This window comes from Megascapheus bottae, chromosome 21, assembly GCF_031878675.1.
Source record: "Megascapheus bottae isolate mThoBot1 chromosome 21, mThoBot2.hap1, whole genome shotgun sequence".
NCBI classification, from domain to species: Eukaryota; Metazoa; Chordata; class Mammalia; order Rodentia; family Geomyidae; genus Megascapheus; species Megascapheus bottae.
Genome location: NC_143529.1, coordinates 21,069,430 through 21,089,465, shown reverse-complemented (window position 1 = coordinate 21,089,465; position 20,036 = coordinate 21,069,430). Strand labels below are relative to the sequence as shown.

The 20,036-nt window shown below is 34.6% G+C and overlaps 1 protein-coding gene across 1 annotated transcript in view; it reads right to left on the bottom strand.

Annotated features, from left to right (window-relative positions):
- The window catches only part of Vwc2l (von Willebrand factor C domain containing 2 like), a 44,264-nt gene that overhangs the window by 11,411 nt on the left and 12,817 nt on the right, over nucleotides 1-20,036 (bottom strand). The window contains exon 2 of the mRNA XM_090355217.1: nucleotides 13,393-13,522. Within this exon, the coding sequence (XP_090211343.1) occupies nucleotides 13,393-13,522 (130 nt within the window). The remainder of the gene's footprint in view (nucleotides 1-13,392; nucleotides 13,523-20,036) is intronic.

Sequence of the window (20,036 nt, the reverse complement as noted above, 5' to 3'; positions counted from 1 at the left end):
TTTAAGGATGATGGAAAGTAACCGAGCTTAGCCTTCCAGAAGGCAGATGTGTTGCTTTATGGACCTTTCTGCAAAACACATAAAAGTGGTGGGTAAAAGAATAGAGGACTCAGGGTCAATTGGCTGTCTACTCTGACAAGCGCAAGTGTTTATGGCTTCTCTGTGCTGTCATCTTATACTTGTAAAGCACATTAACGAAATGGCTATGCACACAGCAACTTCCTATTTCTTTTTTCCCCCCTTTTTCCAGTTGAGGGGTATCCACCAGTAAACATGTTTCAAGAGAAGTTTAACAGTACTGATTGATTTGAAGCCCTTCAGAGCTACATTTAAATATCAGAGATGTTGCAAGGGTTTTCTGCTATAGTAACAATGACTTCCAGAAAGTTCTCTCTCCGACCACTACATGGTGGAAGTGGCATTGGTTAACAACTCTCATTTGGTGCTCATTTGATGCTACATTTCCTGATTTACATTCCAGTTGTATTCTTTGATTTCTACAATGAAATATCATTGCTTATGAACAGTTTATCCTTTCTGGTGAGATTCAGGCACATTTTCTGAATTCTCTTCTTACCTTCACATTACGTACAGATGATTTTTTTTTTACCAAGTAGTTGCAAATCATATATCTGTTCAATGTTCATTGCTGATTAATAGGAGGGCAATGGGAAAAAGAATTATGAACAAATACAATAAAAACACTCAATCTATATATGCGAATATTGAAACAGGAAACTTTGGGAGACTGGTGAGAGAATGGGGTTGTGGGAGGGAGAAAGCATGATGTAAGAGGTGACTTTGATCAAGACCTGTTGCACATATACATGGGCATGTTAAAGTGCAACCTCCTTGTGCCACTATTTTAACATTTTCTTTTTAAAAAGTCTCAATGAATTGCAAAACTATTAAACCCACCAGAATGCTGCCCCTCTTGACCTATCATGGTGTATGTACACTTGCACACATGCACATAATAAATCAATACTCTTGTCCTGACAACTATGTTTTTTTTCTAAAATTCTTATAATTAATGCAACTGAAATTTGCATTTATATTTCCCCACCCTGGAGCATTCTTAAGATTACCAGTGACTAATCAGATAACATAGGCCAGGTTAGTTTGCTTATTAAGTATTGCACAACCTGGATGGCAGAGAAATAGCAGAAAGGCACTGACCTAGAGAAGAGAGGATACTGGGTCAGTTGCATATATGGCAAGTCAGGGAGGAGGGAATGCTGGGAAATGGGCAAGGGCAGGCTTGCCTGCTGATAGCACATGCTGAGAGGAATAGCTCCCTTTTCCAGATGTTTTCTCAGTGCCTAGTCTAATGATGATAATTAATCTAACAACTAAGAGTAGCACCAGTTCTCGTTTATTAAGCCCTTATATGTTCTAGGGCATTGCAGGCATTAACATATTTAATCTTTATAATTAGATAAGATATATCATTAAGAATAACTCTGGCTAAAGTGTAGCATTAATTTTGCACTAAAATGATGTACACATGAATTTTGTTTTTAACAAACAGAAGCCCTTGGTGATCATATGAGAAATGAGGCAGTAAAATTAAATCTAGACTCATTTTCCCTGGTAGTGAGCCCATTTCTTTTAGAGCTTCTTGCCGGGCCTCCTATCAGCTAGCTTAGGGCTATCTCAAACCTGAGACCCAGTTTCCTTCCCACCACCTCAGGCATCCCAGACTCTCCACATGAAAACTCTTCTGTCCAAAACTGAAGCCAAACAGATTTCAAAAGTTGGAATAATTAACTCAAGGAATACTATTTTTTCAATGCACAGCTTTTTTGTAAGTGCAATAGAGTTTTATGCATTTATTCCTTTCTTCAAAAACATGTATTTGTGCCTAAAAGGTGTTGCAGCAATTAGTGTGAATAGAAGAGTAAATCCATGGCCTCACAGAGACATCTGAGTGAGGAGGCAAGACAAACATATAAGAAAATAACATGGACTCATGGGTATGATGGATAATCTAAGGTAGAGAAAGAATAAAAAGTAAGAATTTGAGGTCTTTACCCATATGGCGCAGAGCATGACCTGAGAATTGGTAGTCAGGCATTCCAGTGATTATAAGCTTTTGTTTGGTCTGATAAATGCAGAGAGAAAGGGTATGCTGGGATAAGTCCTCAGAGTCTCAGGTCAGACTACTGGGGAAGAAAGGAAAAATCATGCACCATTTTGGAATACCCGTACCAATGACAGGTGAATATAGAGATGGAGACTATTTGGTCTTAACTGTAAGAAATAGTCTTGAGGAAAGTGTCCACAAAAGACTCTTGCTCCAGAAGTGTAAAATCCCATTGGATGAACAATGAGCAAAATTACACGTTTTTATGGGACCTCCTAGGATTATCTGTCCTAGATGATCTGGATATCATAGATGTCTAGATGAGGCTCAGATAAAATAGTTATAACATATCTTTTCCATGTCCTTAGGAATATTAGGTGGTGGTGGGGGTGTTGTGGTGATGGTGTGTGTGTGTGTGTGTGTGTGTGTGTGTGTGTGTGTGTGTGTGTGTGTGTTCCATTCAGGGTTGAAGGGACTATATATTGGGCACAGTTTATTTTGGAACTCTATCCATTGCAAACCTCGCATTCCTGTATGGCAATGCAACTGAGCAAGGTGGGTAGTAAAACTTGCTAGCATATCTGTCTTAGGTAGGGGTTTGGGATAAAGTGATATCTCGTGCCTTTAGCAGGAAAGGGACCTCTTGGTGAGAGACACATGAATGCCCTGGATATGTCGTGGGGATAGAGGGTGATTACAGATCAGCAACTCACTCAGAAGAGACAGAGGGGTGCCCTGGGCCATTATCTCTTCAGCGAGAGTCTCCCACAGACATCCAATAGCTTGAGCCTCTCTAGAGAGATGAGATTATGTCAGTGTTCATGAATCTCGGCAAGACCCCATGCTTCGTCTTCCCCCTTCTATCCTACCCCATCTAATGACTTCTGAAATTATATCCAATTCCCATAGAAGCTGATTGGTGATCTCTCAGCGACACGTTTTCCACGATACACGGTTCATGGAGGTGATTTATTCATACTCAGTTTTTAGAAGACAGTAATAGTCCATAAAAATAATTGAAAAGAAGCTCCAACATAAGTCAGATTAGTTCAGGGGGATACAGTAAACAGTCCATCTAGCTAAACTGTTGAAGTCAGGTTTTCTTCAAGCTTCTATGAATGTTCAGAAGGAGAGGTATTTGGTGTGTTATGTGTTCAGTACCCTTGAATTTCCAATCTCTATGTAATATATTATAGTTCCCTATGGTACCTGAAGGAGAGCATGCAATGTTGCTATGTGTCTATTCTCAAAAAGAGACATTGTGTGCTTTGTGGGAGAAATGGACTCAATGTTCCAAAAACTTATGTAGGAAAATACAAGCATGTCCTCTATAATAAGGGAATCACATTGGGAAAAATTCCACTTTATACTTTAATTGAATATATTGATTTTCTATTCTACATTTCCAGGTAGCCCAGACAATTACAGAAGGGGATACGAATAGCAGAAAATTAAAATATGGCATTAATTTTAAATGTGTCAGCAACTGGAAAATAATGCTTTTGAAGTCTACTTTGCTGATAAAATAAAAGGGAATCCTGTTGGTCTGTGTGAAGATAAAAGTAAATATTCCTTCTCATATTCTAGAGGTTTCTTTACAAAGGGAGCCAAAATTATTATTGTGTGAGGCTCATTAAAATAGCTACTGATTATTACTCTGCTTTGGCATCTGCTTGCTAAGAATATAAAAATTCTGACCTTCAGCTGTAGCATCAATGAAATATAGACTTTGAAACTGACTTTCATGGTTACATGCTTTTATCAGGAATGGTTCCTGGGTTCTTGTAGCCAATATATGCCAGGAGGAGCCCAGAAATATTCCATCATCAGTATGTTTGTTCAGTATCTGTGTTATGTTTGTTACTAACTGTCAAACTGAGTGCAAGTAAGGAAATATGAAATTAATGTGAGTTACATCCAATTAAGGCTGATTTTTTAAAAATAGTTTCATGAAAAGGTAAACAGATACACTTAAGTGAATATTTTAGAAATTTGCCTAATAGGTGCATAAAATGGACAACGAAGCTTCCCAAATACTTTTTAAAAAAGAATTTCATATTTAAAGGAGTTGAAAAGTCAAGTGTAGAAATTATTAGTTGGTTAAATAATTTACAGAGTGCAAATTATAACAAGTAGTCACTGTAATTTCTAGGAGTAATATGTCATTGAGGATTTAATCACTAAATTATAAAAAAAAGTTATGATCTTGGTTAGGAGATTTCCTCATCAGAATAATGGCATGTCTTTACTGTTGGAAATTTAGGAAGTATTGGCTAGTTGAAATAAGAAAACAACACCATCTTCTAGCCTACTAACCAGTTAGATACTAATAAGTATTTTCTTTTAGTCTTTTTTTCTATACATGTATTTCTTTAAACAATAAAACATACATATTAATTATTAATTATATATAATGTTACATATCCATGTAGCCTCCCAACAACTGTTTTAATAATATATTATGAATGTACAATTTAGAAGTGAAATGTCCCTAATTATTCTCTACAATATTATTTATAATATAGCCATAGTAGTTCATATTACAAACATTATGGAACCATAGTTTCATTCTTAAACATTTAGGTTTCAGGTTTCTCAAGTATTTGCTATTATCAAACAACCTTAGGATAGACATCTCTATGTGCACATTTTGGTATTCTCATCTGATTTTTCCTTTTTAATCACTTACTAGGCGTGTTACCGTGGAACAGCTGGATACATCACCAACCTTCCAGCAGGAAGAGTCATACACGCATTCACTACACCTCACCTTTCAAAATCAAGTACTATTACTTTTAATACAAGGAGAAATTAATTCATAAAACCACATGACTTACTTCATGTTTTTCAGTTTCCCTTTCAGGAGTTCTTTGTTTGCTTCACATTTAGGGAAGACCTTCACTATTCTGAGAAGAAGTTAGTACTTAACATTATTTTTAAAAATTACTTTGTCATTTCACCATTTCAGATTTAGATGCTTAATCCAAATATACAATTATACTATTTTTACACAACAGGTATGTCATTTTATAAAACATATTTTAAAAAGTCATAAGCTTTTGTGATATATAATATTTGTTTTTGTTTTTATTTTTGCCAGGGTTGTGGCTGAAATTCTGGCATTGATCTCTCCCCCTCCCCCCCCCCCCCCCCCCCCCCCGCCCCTTGCTGGTGCTCACAGCTGGTGGTCTATTATTTGAGACAAGTCTACACTCCAGCTCTTTGCTAGAAAATAGGAGATGAAATCTCCTAGACTGCTGGTAAAGGTGACTTTGAACCTCAGTCCCCCAGATTTCATTCTCCTAAGAAGCTAGGATAATATCCAGGGGCCACACTAAAATGAATGTTTTTTCATAAGCTATTAAACCATCGTTAATTGTATGCTAGATTGAATTCATTTTCCTTCTAGTGAGTAGTAGGTCGAGTTCCACAAGCCTACTATTTACATTTTTCATAGGAAATAACGTCTTTTGTTAACATAAAAAAATGCCTCACATGAAAAATATGACAGTATTTTCTCTTAATATATCAGTAGAGAAATAGTATCTAAATTTTGGTTTGCAATTTAGAAATCTGGTATATTTTATCTGATATTTGCATAGCTCTTAGTACATTTTTGTGACTTTTAATGTAAAAATTATTTATTTTAGGGTTTTCATTTCAGTTTTTGGGCTTAAATTTAGGTCCTGGACCCTGTCCCTGACATCTTTGATTCATGGATAGTGCTCTACCACTTTTAGCCATAGTGCCACTTCTGGTTTTTGAGTGGTTAATTGGAGATAGGAGTTTCATGGGGATTTTTCTGCCTAGGCTGGCTTCAGACTGCAGTCCTCAGATCTCAGCCTTCTGAGTAGCTATGATTATAGTTGTGAGTCACTGGTGTATTATTTTTTGTAACTAAAAAGGATGTATTAATTTTAAATCATAAATTTCTAATTAAGTAGATTTCATTTAATGCAAAGCAAATGAAAGGTGCAGAGAATTTGAGGAAAGGAATCTGTTCTTTTTTGGATACTAACTCATAGCATGTTGAAGTTTAAATCTATATTAATTTCTACAACTTTCCTGATTATTATTCATTAATTAGAGAGCTCATTTGTCAAGACAGAAAATATTAATATTGTTCACTGATCATTTTACAAGTCAGGGTTACATACATATATGCATATATACACATATATATGTATGTCCATATATTCAAAAATTTCTTGATTTCTTCTATCAGTTTACCTATCAGAGATAAATTTATCAAGAGATAAATTTTTTAAATTATTTTTTATTTTTAAATAGCTATATAAAGGAGTTGCTACCAACAAAGTAGTATAGGACTACGTTTGTTATTTCTGTTACTTCATCTATTTTCCCATAGTCAATAATCTTAAAACACATTGGATCAGTGATTTTTGAAATGAACTCTTAAATTCTAGGATTTAGATATTATTTTGGGTAAAAATAAATGAAATGAATTTTTCCTTTGCATGTTCCTTCTTATAAGAGAATCTGAATGATTTGTAACTATCAAAAAGTGTGTATCTTCATCTTACACATTTTTTTACAAAGTAGGATTGGCTATTTTATCTATTACATATGATTCTGGCCTTCAGGGAGACAGTAAATGTATGTTATTATGTAAAAAGTTATCTGTCTGTAAATTTTTTTCATTAGTTTTGTTGATTTATATCCAATCTTTAGTAGCATATAGAAGTGATAACATGATTTATCTCAGTAATTAGTCATGGAAAAACTTACGCTAACAAAGTTCATATTGTTTTTTTTTTGCAAATCTGCAGGAAATGCCTCTTGGTTAAGAGGCATAATTTTAAAACCTCCTGGTCGTTGCTGTTGACCAATCATAAAACTCCTTTCCATGGCTCTGGGAAAAATTGTTGTTCTTGCCTTATTACAAAAATTCCATTGAGATTAAAAATTCAACTGAAATGATATGAATCATTCAGTGTTCTTAATTTGATCATCATATTTTTCTGCAGAAATGTCTGTGTAATTCATTGAAGAATGCTGCTTTCGAACATTGGAGATACAAAATACGTGAATTTTATTCTCTGTAAAATCTACATCTTAAGGATATTAGATTGGATCTTTGGTAATTGAATCTTATTTAAGATTTCTTCATAATTATAAGCACAGTGGGGCTTTTTATAACTTCATTTTCTGTGCATAGTTTTTGGTTTGTATCTATACCATGCTTCATTAAAAATGAACATTTCTTTCATGTATCTTCTCTGGAGAAGTTTATATAACATTGAATTTCTCTTTCTTTAAAGGTATGAGGAAATATTTTAAATTATAAAAGCATCACGCAGTTGTAAAGAATCATTCAATAAAGACTCATAGTAGAATAATCAAATTTTGCTTCTTCACTTTACTTTCTCTCTGATCCTTGAATAACAGTTAAAAAATTAGCATGTACTCTTTTGAAACTCTCCCATGAGACACAAATCCACAAAAAGGTTTTTTGTTTGTTTGTTTTTTTGTTTTTTTTTGCCAGTCCTGGGCTTGAGCTCAGGACCTGAGCACTGTCCTTGGACTTTCTCAAGGCTAGAGCTCTTCCACTTGAGCCTCAGCACCACTTCCAGCTTTTTTCTATGTATGTGGTACCGAGGAATCGAACCCGGGTCTTCGTGCATGCTAGGCAAGCACTTTAACCACTAGGCCATACTCCCGGCCTGACAAAAAGGTTTTAAAGATACTCCAGTCTACATTTTAAAGACACAAAGTAATATTTATGTTGGTGAACATTTGTACTTTGATAACCTCTACACACAATTCGATTATCTAAATATTTCCTCTATTAAAGAATTTTATTGTTTTTTTCTTCCCTCTACCATCTTCCTTCTACTCCCTCCAAGTAATCGTTGGATCATTATTACCATTCTATTCTATATCCACTTAGTTCTTATATGCATATAAAATTTAATATCTATTTTAAATCATGTGTCTTTTAAAATAACACTTGAGATGTATATTTTAGGACTGAGGTGAGGCTCAATGGCTACGAAGCATAAGGCTTTGAGCTCAATTCTCAGGATACTGCTAAAAAAAAAAGGAAGGTGGAATCTTTACGTATATTACTGTATTAAATACAAAACAATGCTTGGACTGTTGTGTAACTTTTGCTTATTTTATGTAACAGCAAAAAGTGAACTAATTTTAAAGCTTTAATATATTTCATTGTTTAATTTAAAGATTATTAGGTTTTCTCACAGCCTTTTCCTCTTAAGATGAAGGGAAAATTTTGAACATGAATGTGACAAATGACATGAAAATTTTGCTAGAAAGGAGCTTCTTAAAAGTTGTCCAACATAATTTTCTCAATTGTCTTCTGAATACTTTTGTCACTCTCAAGTGTCAGCAAGCTGAAAATATTGTCAATAAAATTTTGGTACCTTATTGTTTTAATTTCTATTTCCATGATCTCTTCTGGCAAAAGTATTTCTAGACAATAGTTTTTTTTAATCTATGAATATATACTATATAATTATACATACATATAATTTCCAGCACTGTGATTTCTTTTTCATCCCCATTGCAAGGAATTCTTTACATATTATGTTAATACACAACAAGCATGTCTTAAGTAGTTTTAGAAGGTACTGTATATCTATAAAATTTAATATTGGCTGTAGTAGATCCTATCATTTTAACCTTTGTGTTCAAGTATTTTATTTTTTATTGTAATTTATTGTCGGGGTGACGTATAGAGAGGTTACAGTTACATTCATCAGGTAGTGAACATTGATACCCATTCCCATGTTTATCACTTTAATCTTGCCTCTTATTCTTGGAAAATGCTAATTTAGAAAGCCATAAAAATTAATTATCTTTCTTGTTTGCATATCAACCGTTTCTTTCTTCCCCCTCCCATCTTCCCCACTGCCATTTTAGGCAGTCTACTTTCTGATTTATTTGTATCTGCACTAAATTGGAAGAAAGCAAGGAACACTAAATATCTGATATCTGAATACAGTATGTCAATAGGTGTGAAATTACAAGGGAAATGAAAACTCCACAACCTGGCTTTCAACTCAGAGTATCTTGCTCCCTAGGTAAGAACTCTCCTGTTACGCTATGCCTCCAAGACCTCTCTTTGTACAGGTGATTTTGAGATGGGTTCTTGCTTCTTTCCATTTCTCCCCCCACCAGCCCTTCTTTCCAGCCTGGACCACAATCCGCCTGTTTTACACTTCTGATCTGTATGCCACCACTCCCAGCTGTTTTCTGAGAAGGGGGTCCTAGAAACTTTTGCTAAGATCACTAGATGCCTGTGAAAGTAACTTATGGACATGGGCAAGGAGTTTGGCCTAGGATAGAGTGCTTGCCTAACATGCAGGAAACCCTAGGTTCAAATCCCCCATACCACATTCATAGAAAAAAACTATAAGTGGTGCTGTGGTGCAAGTGGTATAGCTCTAGTCCTGAGAAAGCTTAATCACTGAAACTGACAAAAAAAAAAAAAAAGAGGCAAGCAAACAAAAATCCTTATGGAAATACTGACTGATGAAATAACTACATTTTTAAATGAGTGTTCCACTAATCAAATATTTTAACAGTCACCTATTTTCTATTCCAGGTATTTGGTATTCAACAAACATATATTTGTAGTAACTTGGGACAAAAATAGTATGTATGAGTTGGGCTTGGTGGCTCACATCTGTGATCCTAGCTACTCAGGAGGCTGAGATCTGAGGATCACAGTTCAAAGCCAGCCCGGGCACTAAAGTAAGTGAGATGTTTTTTTTTTTAAACCAGTTCTGGGCTTGAACTCAGGGCCTGAACACTGTAATTAGGCTTTCTCAAGTCTAGAGCTCTACCATTTGAGCCACAGAACCGCTTCCAGCTTTTTCTATGTATATGTTATGTTTGAGGAATCAGAAACAGAGTCTTTGTGCAAAATAAGTAAGCACTCTACCACTAGGTCAAACTCCTGAGACTCTTATCTTATTTATCACCAGAAAACCAGAAGTGGCACTGTGGCTCAATGTAAAAGAGTGGTAACTGAAGAGCTCAAAGAAGGCACTCAGGTCCTGAGTTCAAACCCCAGGACCAACAAAAATAAATGTGAATAGTACTCATTATTTCCAATGAAAAAGTCTTGGCCAGAAGGGTCAAAGTAATACACTATTTGGACAAGTAAAACAATCTGGAAATGCCATCCTTCTCAGGAAGGCATTTGGTTTACCAACTCTTGCAGATGAATAGAAGAAAGGGAAGTAAATACATATTAATTTTAAAACAAGAAATTTTTGTGTTGCTTCCTCAATCTATTTGAAATAAAAAGTAATACTGATCCTTCTCTCTGTGTTATATACACCGTAGGTTGATCACTAACACCTTTTTTTTAAAGTTCCACTATTATTTTGGTTCAATTGACAGTCATGGTGCTGAAATAACTTTAATGAAAAGGAAATATAATTTGGTGGTTTCACTATATTCATTGATTATTATTGGAAATCCTGTTTTCTGCAATTATTGAGACAAGAAAGTTTAAACTTCTTTATCTCCCTTATGTAATTAGAACAAAATTCCAAAAGTATATGTCATTAAATTGATTGTTACAAATTACATTATTGATAATAATGGAAAAGCACCATTGTTTGTCTTGGGAAGAAATTTCCCTGTACTTTAAGCTATTAAAATGCTTATTTCTAGAGATAATTATTATTTTTCCATTGCTGGCTCTAGTTTTCTGGGTTAGTGATGCATATACCATTATGTTTTCTTATTTTGTTCTATCTTAATCTAAAATCAAGGGTTTTGGTGTTCGCTAAATATTGAGTCCTATTATTAGGTGGAGTAGAAGCTATCACTTTAAACTTTCATTTTTATATCTGAAATGCCTCTTGCTCCTGGCAAATTCAAATTCAGGAAGCCAGGAAAATCAATCTTGGTATGCAAAAGGAAAGTATATGACAGCCAAGACAATCAACATTTATGCAAACTGAAAAATATTTGCCTGCCAAAATCATCAACACTTAAGAAGATTTAAGAAAACATAGAAAATGGCATAAGATTATGATACAAATGACAATCTACTGCTTCTATCTTGAATCCATAGGATAGATTTTTATTTTTATTTTTTGTGGCTTTACTTTAGTCTCAGAAAATAGTAGGCATATTTTAAATGATAGTTTGCAATAGAATGGGCAAATGTGTCCTCTCAAAGGTGAGGCAATAGAGTTATCACATGTTGGAAGTTGAAGAAACTGTCCTCGTTGCATTAAATATTTTCCTACAGCTCTTCTGTACATGGGTCATCTGTTTCTGTTTCCTGGGCTAAGCTTACAAAACAAGAAGATTGACAACTAATCTTGTTTTCTTAATAAAATACTATGACTGAAAACACAAAGGGTTTTTCAGTGGTCCTTGATGTAGTCTCTTTTTGGTATTGATTCTGCAATATTTTGGGGCCACAAGTACTAAAATAATAGCATTTAATTTAAAAATTGTAACAACTCACTGCCATATACAGAGTTGATTTTCTAGAGCTGAGAACATGGCTCAGTGCTACAACTCCTGCCTAACAAGCACAGAGATCTATTTTGATGTAGATTTACTCCATTTGTTCTTTTTAAAAAATTTTTCATGGGAATCATAAGAAAAGACAGAAGTCATCATTTTACAATGTTTCAGGGCACAATAAAAACTTTAAGTAAATAACCTAACTATGCAATATTTTAAACCTAGGACAAACATCTGTTTGTCAGGTATACTGATGAGTTGCTCACTAATTAACTAATTATACATTTTGTACAAAAATAATCTAATTAGAAAGATAGTTTTCTAACTCCACATGTATAGAGAAAGGTGATAATCTTGTGTGGTATAAAAAGTAAGTTTCCCTAGTTTGTAACAGCTGATTTAACATAAACTCGAGTATATTTTACACTTTCTTATAGCATATGTATTCTAGATGATTTATCCTAAATACATTGTTTAGTTGCTCTAAAAACATGTGGAGTGTTTCCAGATAAAATTTTTTTTGCCGGTCTTAAGATTGGGTTTTCTTAAGGAATAGAGCTCTACCAGTTGAGCCACAGCATCACTTCTGACTTTTTTCTATGTATATGGTACCAAGGAATCGAACCCTGGTCTTCGTGCATGCTAGGTAAGCACTCTACCACTAGGCCAAACTCCCAGGCCCAGGTAAGCTTTTGACACGCATGGCTGTTTTTGCTTAAAAGTGAGAACAAGTTAACCATCACCATCTCAAGGAAGAAAAGACCCTCAAGGACCTATTTAGATAGTTGCGTATAGAAGGGGGAAAAAAAGGGACTCATCAGTCAAAGAGTTGTCAATCCTATTTTTAAAGATTGATTAGATGCTTGAGTTTTTCTTCTTTTCATCCTTGGAGAAAATGAAAACTAACAAGCTCCTTCTACTTTAGACTAATGATTCATATACTTTATGACAGTCAGTTCTCCCCTGAGCCTTCTCTTCTCCTGGACAAATTATGCTAACTCCTTCAGTCTATCCTCATAGGTCCTATTTTTCAACCATTAAATCATCTGATTGTTCTTTCCTGTATCTTTTCCAGTTCCTTCAGAAGATTTTTTAGAAATATGGAGTCTTAAATTTAATATCATTGCACATATCAGGTAGGCTAGAACTTCAGGAGGGTATCTATTTTCAGCCACTAAATCAGAGAACACGGTCAGCATGACAGGTCAGTTGGAGAAGTAAAAGAGAAGCCAGGTGAGCAATTTAATAAATTTTAGCTGAATGGATTTATATAATCAGATTCAACAAAACTTGTGCCTAGTAAAATGTCAAAAGAGTTAATTACAAGTCCTTGGGGAAGGTACCAGTCCACAAAGTTTATTTTTAAAAAAACCTATCAGCTGCCTGGGTTTTGTTTCAAATAACTTTTCCTTCCTTCCTTCCTTCCTTCCTTCCTTCCTTCCTTCCTTCCTTCCTTCCTTCCTTCCTTCCTTCCTTTCTTTTCCCCCCTTTTTTTCACAAGACTCCACAAGAGAGAGAAATGCAATCACCACAAAAAAGATGGTACACTGTGTTCTTTGCAATAGCTTCATAAATCAGCAACAAATAATAAGAATCACAACAAAGCCAGCTTACAAGAGCTTTAATTCCCTAGATGGAGAGCTTCACAATTCACCTATGGTTGGCTTATTTTCACTTTAAGGTTTTAGATAAGAAAAAAATCAGTTCTGTTCACATTGAAAAGCCACAGGCAGATCTCAGAGGGCTTTTGCACTGCATGGTGTGTGGTAGTGAAGTATTTTATATTTTGCACTATCCCCTCTTTGAAAGCTTATGCAGTGTGGTCTTACCATTTTTGCAGACAGGACAACATTGTTCTGGTTCATAGACTGGGTTGACACACTCAGGAACTGCGCAGTCTGCTACAACACAGTGAACTTCATTGCTGGGCTCACAGCGACACCATTCACATGGAGAGGGCTAGGAACAAATCTAAAATTAGCCCCTTTTCTCCTATAACTTAATACTGTACATTCATAAGCTGTCAGAAGACAAAACATAAGTATTTATATTGGTTTTACTAACTCCATTTACCATCATACAGTCATTCTCTTCCAATGGAAAGCAATCTAGATATCCAACCAAGCCAAAGAGGTTTGCAAAGCACAGTTCCATTTCTGGAAAGAATCACTAGAGTTCCCATGTTATAAGTTTTCTTATTTCTCCTTCCCTATTTCCAGAGAAATGTTCATACTACTAACATGTCATTGGATGGTTTGGTCTCAAGGTGCACTGATGGTTCTCACTTCTGTAAACAAGAGTGATACTGGGCCATATAACATAGATTTTGCCATTTGTCATTTTTTTTTCTTCCCAAGGGAGAGATTACCCAGCAACAGGAAAATGCTAAGTGCATATCCTTACTCTCTGTATGAAGGCTTTTTCAAGGTAACTTAGACTCTAAAATGGCACTTTTTTGACATGAATTTCAGAGCAGATTGCATTTGGCATCCAAACGTCCAGACACTGCCTCTTAAAAGATTTGGTGAATACCTTTCATCTTGCCTGTTTGCTTTTATGAGTGAACTAAAATCAATTGACCTAAAAAGCCACTATTAAAGTAACAGTCAAAGACTCTAAAACTGGAATTGAAAAGTGATTAATTAAGAGGGGAAAAAGACAAGAAAGCAAAGAAGATTTGTCTTCATAGTATACTTACCAATCAAGAAGGAGCTAGGGATTTTTCTTTTTTCTTTCTTTCTAGAAATTGCCTACATCTCAAACAGTAAAGCAGAGGTCAGTCTGTTATGTTTTCCACTGTGTAACTTCTAGCTCTATTCTGCATCAAACTGAGGTTCAGAATTCCAGAATGAATACTTATAGGGCATATGATCCTTAAATCAATAAATTTATTTCTAGAAAGTTCTACCTTCAAGTCGATGCTACAGTTCACCTGCAAATTGTATTAATGAAGCCTTGTCTCGTTGTTTCCATGGCTACTATCCATAATCCCTGTCAGCTCTTTTATCTCTAGACCTGGAAATTTAGGTTTGGTCATTACTTCCTGTCTCAGGCTGCCTCTGGGGTAGAAACCTTTCAATTAATAATTTTAAAAATTCATTTCATTTTTTCTTTGTGTATGAAGGATAGTTAACTCTAATTAGTTTGCAGATTTGGTCTTAGTAAGAGAATGAAACTGTAGAATCAGTGATAAAAAATTGTTATTTATTCATGTGATCAATAAGTTTATTGAAAGTGCAATTAGGCTCTTTACACTGCAAGGAGTTGTATTTAAGCACTTGAGAGAAATTTCTGCCACTCTTCCAAGGGCTGGAATACTTCTGAAGTTTCTTCCTCCTACGTAATCTCTGTAAGTATAAACAAATGTCTTGATCCTACAAGACACACTATTTGAGTTTTGAGGGATAAAATCTTGAATAAGAAAAGTGAGTTTTGATGTGCTAGGATTCCCATGCAAACTGGTCTGGAGGGGTCTCCTTTCCTTGGTGAGTGCGAAGCAGTCTTTTCACACAGCTTTCCTCACCTCAGTGCAGAAAAGATTTTACACAGGATCTGTTGCCAATCTGAGAGAAAAATGGAGCTGCTCATACAATTCCTTCTCTACCTTCCTTTTGCACAGATGGGATTGGCTTGCACATTCTGTTGGCCTTCTTGCTGAAGGAAAGACTCAGGGGTGGGGTGGACACAACTCTAGTAGATTAAGAAGTTTATCAACTCCTGAAGAGACATTGAATTTTCAACATTGAATGCTTACATCAAAGTATCACTGGTCTTTAAGAAAGATTTGCTGGACTAGATTATTAACATGGACTGAACAATTTGCCTATACTGGCTTATATTTTTATCAAAATCCTACAGATTTAAAAAATCTATATTTCATAGATGAATAGGTTAATAAGGTCAAGAGCTTGCACAAGTTCTAATTATGTTAAAGAGTTTCCATAGGGTTTTAATCAAGCCAGTCTAGTAATGACCCTTTGCCGTCCCATAGCATGAAGCAGCATTCAGCAAACTCTCATGGGATATTTAATTTTCCAACGTATTGTGCGTGTCTCCACAGAGAACAGACCCACAGGAGTAACTGTCAATAATGGGGTAATTAATTGGGGATGGTTTTTTGTTGCTAAGATGTTGAATTTCACTCTACTTAGATGTTAGTGCATAAAAATTATTATCAAGGAATTTTAGATTCTTAGCTCTCTTCTGTGTATGTGAGTTAGAATAGTGTGAGAGGCCAAAGTTAGACTGACATGTGGCTTGTATTTTCCAAGGCTGTTTACTAGTGGTGACCAGTGGAAACAGATGACCATCTCCAATAACTTAATGACCACTGTGATTTCAGCCTCACATGTGTTTTTTTTTCATTAGCTATGACTCTTGGTTATCTAGTCTTCCTTTGTCTTATTTTCTTAATGAATAAAGTAATGAAGTGATAACAGAAGCAGCACTATCATAGAAGTAAGTAGTATGAAGCACACAAAATAGGGAAGAAATGATACCAATCTTGGGCATATTGTGCTTCTTGAAAGTAAATGGATAGTATAAGATTTTATTTAAAGTGTTATTTAGTATATTTTCTCAAATGGAATTTGATTCTGGAGGTGTTTGCAACAAAATTTTACAATACTTAGATAAATGGGAGGATTTTGGACTTAATAGAATTATGCTAGAAAGAGACCAAGAAAAAAGTAGTAGAGGTCTGAGATAAAACGTGGTGAATGTTAAACTGATCATCATAAGTAACTCCAAACAAGGAAGGAAAACGAAAGACAAGAAAGAGAAAAAAGGAAGAAAGAAGACAAAAGACAAGAGGGCAATGCACCTCTCTTATTTGCTGTAGTTTTGTCACCAATGTCTTTTTCTCAGGAAGATCTCCTGTGTCTGCTCAGGTAATACAGCCCCTCCATCATCTCTGTCATTCACCAGGAGCTCATGAAATCACCTTATTGTTTACATTTTTATTTGTTCTTCTCTGCTGTCCTCATGAACTCTAAGCTATTTATAGTATTTTGTTCATTGCTGAATTCTCAAAACTAACATCTTACCGTATGTCATATACCCCATAATTATTCAATCGTTAAAATAGCCTATATTTATTTATACAAAACTTTGTTTATGCAAAATTCTGTGTTTTCTTATTTGTTAAGATATACCCAAAGGTAGCTTCATCTGTGCTCATGAGGCATAAAAAGATTTTGAGTCAATGAGATGTTTCTATTTTATTTAAACATAATAAAGTGTACTTTTGGGGAACAGATTTTGACTGTGAGTCATGGAATAAGGATTTGGGATCTAATATTATGGCAATGAATATAAACTAACTCTCCAGAGGCAATTTTAAATTCATGGCATTTGTCATGCAGATCACAGGTAACTCAGTCTTCAAATACTCCATTGAGTGCTTATCTAGCAGTAGATGACTGCAGACTTTTATTGAACTAGAAAATACTGTGTTAACTAAATTTAGAACATGAATACATACAGAGGAATTGTCAAAGGGGCTGAGAAAAATCTAGTCTCATTTTATAACATGTGTCAAGTTTAATGGTTGCTCATTAAGCACAGAGATTTTAGTATAGTATCAAACACTTTGTCAGGAAAAAAGAACCCTGATTCTAAACATGTCTATTTTCTTAAAGGATAGGGTAGAGTACAAAGTCTAACAAAACATAACCTGAATATTCTCAGAAACAAAACTTGATTCCTGGAAAACTCCCTGTGAATATTGTTGAAATCTAAAGGGATGGACACTGAATGCATAGAATATATTCAAAAGGTCAAGTTTCAGCATAAAAATAACATCAATGGCTTCCTCCTGATAGATTGACATTAGGCTTAGTATATTCTGAAGTGATTCTTTTCTTTTGTAATTGGTGAAAATTAGAAAAGAAAATATAGAACAGTTTGCTTTTTCAGAAAGAAAAATCTCCTTAACCAGTTATTTAAAATCTGATGTAGACAAATGGAAAAAATACTGCTTTATGAAGCACTCTTCTTTTAGAGATAATTTATGGCATATATATTTCATCACTTTCTGGAACAAATCTCATTACTTTCAAACTGTATAAGAAATTTGGATGATTCTATTTCAAAGTTGCTGATGCCTGTCATAAATCTCACTGTTCATTTCATTAGGATATACATTAGAAAACAAAGTGCAAGTGTATTTAACATCCATGGTCACTCCTGTAGTCACTAATTTGTATGCAGTAGATATCATCTAATAATCAACAGATCCAATGGATTTTAACCCAAATTCACAGCCATCTGAAAGATGACCCATAGCATCACTGATTAAAATTCTGCTTGGTCTAATGAGTTCGTGATGACCTTTTCGGGAGCTGGTCTATTGATTGGAGTGTATTTGGAACACTGAGATTTTGAGTCCTATCCACTTATGGACAAAGAGCTGAGACTTCTTTAAGAATACTGATAAAGCAGTGTCCTTACTTTGGTCAGAAAATATGCATTGTGGCATTATATGAATTGTGAGTTATGTCCTAGTTGTTCTGGTTTATTCTGGAGGAAATGGAGAATATGTTCTGGAATATTCTTTTTGGTGTTTCAAGAAACATTTCAAATATTCTTTTAGGTGTTTCAAGAAACATTTCATTTTTTTTGTGGGTCATGGGCTTGAATGCAGCCTGGGCACTGTCCCTGAGTTCTTCAGGTAAAGGCTACTACCCTAACCTTGAATCAAGCCCCACATTCCATTTTCTAGAGGTTAACTGGAGATAATCAGATAACCAGTGCCCGAGCTGGCTTTGAACCTTTATCCTCACTTCTCAGCCTCCCGAGTAGCTAGGATTACAAGTGTGAGCCACCACGCCCAGCGAAACATTTCATTGTTTGTTAAAAACATAAACAATTTAGAGAAATGTTTGCAAAGTGTGCATTTAGTGTTCCCCACTATTTAGATGCTAAACTATCAGCAAAGTATAAAACATAATTCAGAAATGTATAATAAAAATTATGTTTATTCAGAATATTTGTGGGATATATGTAATATACACAATAAAGTATAAAAACTATGTCAAGAGGAACAACATCATCATACTTTCATTAAGTAATAACCTGAAAAATAATATATCTATGAATATGTTTTCATTTTTATGAGAGAAATGGAGGGTTGAGTTACTGGAGTTGATGTTTCTATCTTCTTTTCCATTTAATCTGATCTAAATTTAAATAGAAGATTCGAAAACAATTGAAGCACCAATAATAAAATTATTAATTATTCTGCACTAAAATTCACTCAATCTTACACATTTATCACTGAGATTGCAACACAATAGTAACATTATATTAATAGTTTGTTTCTTCTAAAAATAGTTTCCAGAAGTTAAATGTATTTGTCATGCTTTCCAAGGGCAAGCTTTTCTTTGATATGAAAATCATGCTGATTCTGATGGATTGATGAAGTATAAAATCAATCTTTTTCCTGAAGGTTTTCATGGAGTTTGATGCATGAAATAAACATTCAGAAATTCGAATTGCATCCAAATAGGCAAGAATATAAGATTACATATATAATTAATAAGAATACATTTGTAACTATATAGATATGTACAATAACTATGTATAGTATATATATATAATGGCAGGTATTTTTAAGTAGACAGAATATAATTATTAAGGAAATAATGTGTATATAAGAAAAATGTATTTTTTCTGTGGTTTAGATCTTCTCTAAGGTATAGAGGAAGGCTTCAGTGAAGCCCAGATATGACACCTGAATTTACGATATCATCTAAGAATGCAGCGGTTTTTACTTTCTGACTGACAAGCTGATTGAAAGCTGGGTTTGGTATGTAAACACTCCTTCACATTTGAGCTGAACATTTACAGGAGAGCCCATGAACTTCCCTGCTGAGAAGTCTCCATGAACCATATATTCATGCAACAGGAAAATAGTGAGCCACTGTATAACTTGAAAACTTTCCTGGTGGTACTAAGGAGAGATTTCCCTTCTACAGTCACATAGCTAGTTATCTACACTAGCATTAAACAAGTCAAATGCAGTTAGGAAAGAATGAATACATTACTCTGAGAGTTCTACAGATGGAAAAAAACAGGTTAGAAACAAATGTGAGCAATCCTATCCTACAGGAAACATTCTGAGGAAATGAGAGGGTAGTAATCCAGACTTGACAGAAATGAGTATGAATGACCCTGAATCCACATCCTGTAAGATGGGAAGAGGTAGAACTTATCAACAGAGGAAAATAAGACCAATTTGGGGTAACAAGCAGATTATTTCTTAAGCATTTTTGACACTCAGTATTTCAGGAAGAACAACTTTTCTAAAAGTTAAATTATTATCTTTATTTGGTGTAACACTGACTTTGACATGCTAAGAAGGAAGAATTAAAAATGTATATTGGCTGTTTTAAAATTGTAATATTAAAGTATCACATTTCCAATTTTAAGAATGAACAGTAATTTCCTAATTCACTATCCAATGCTTAGTTCA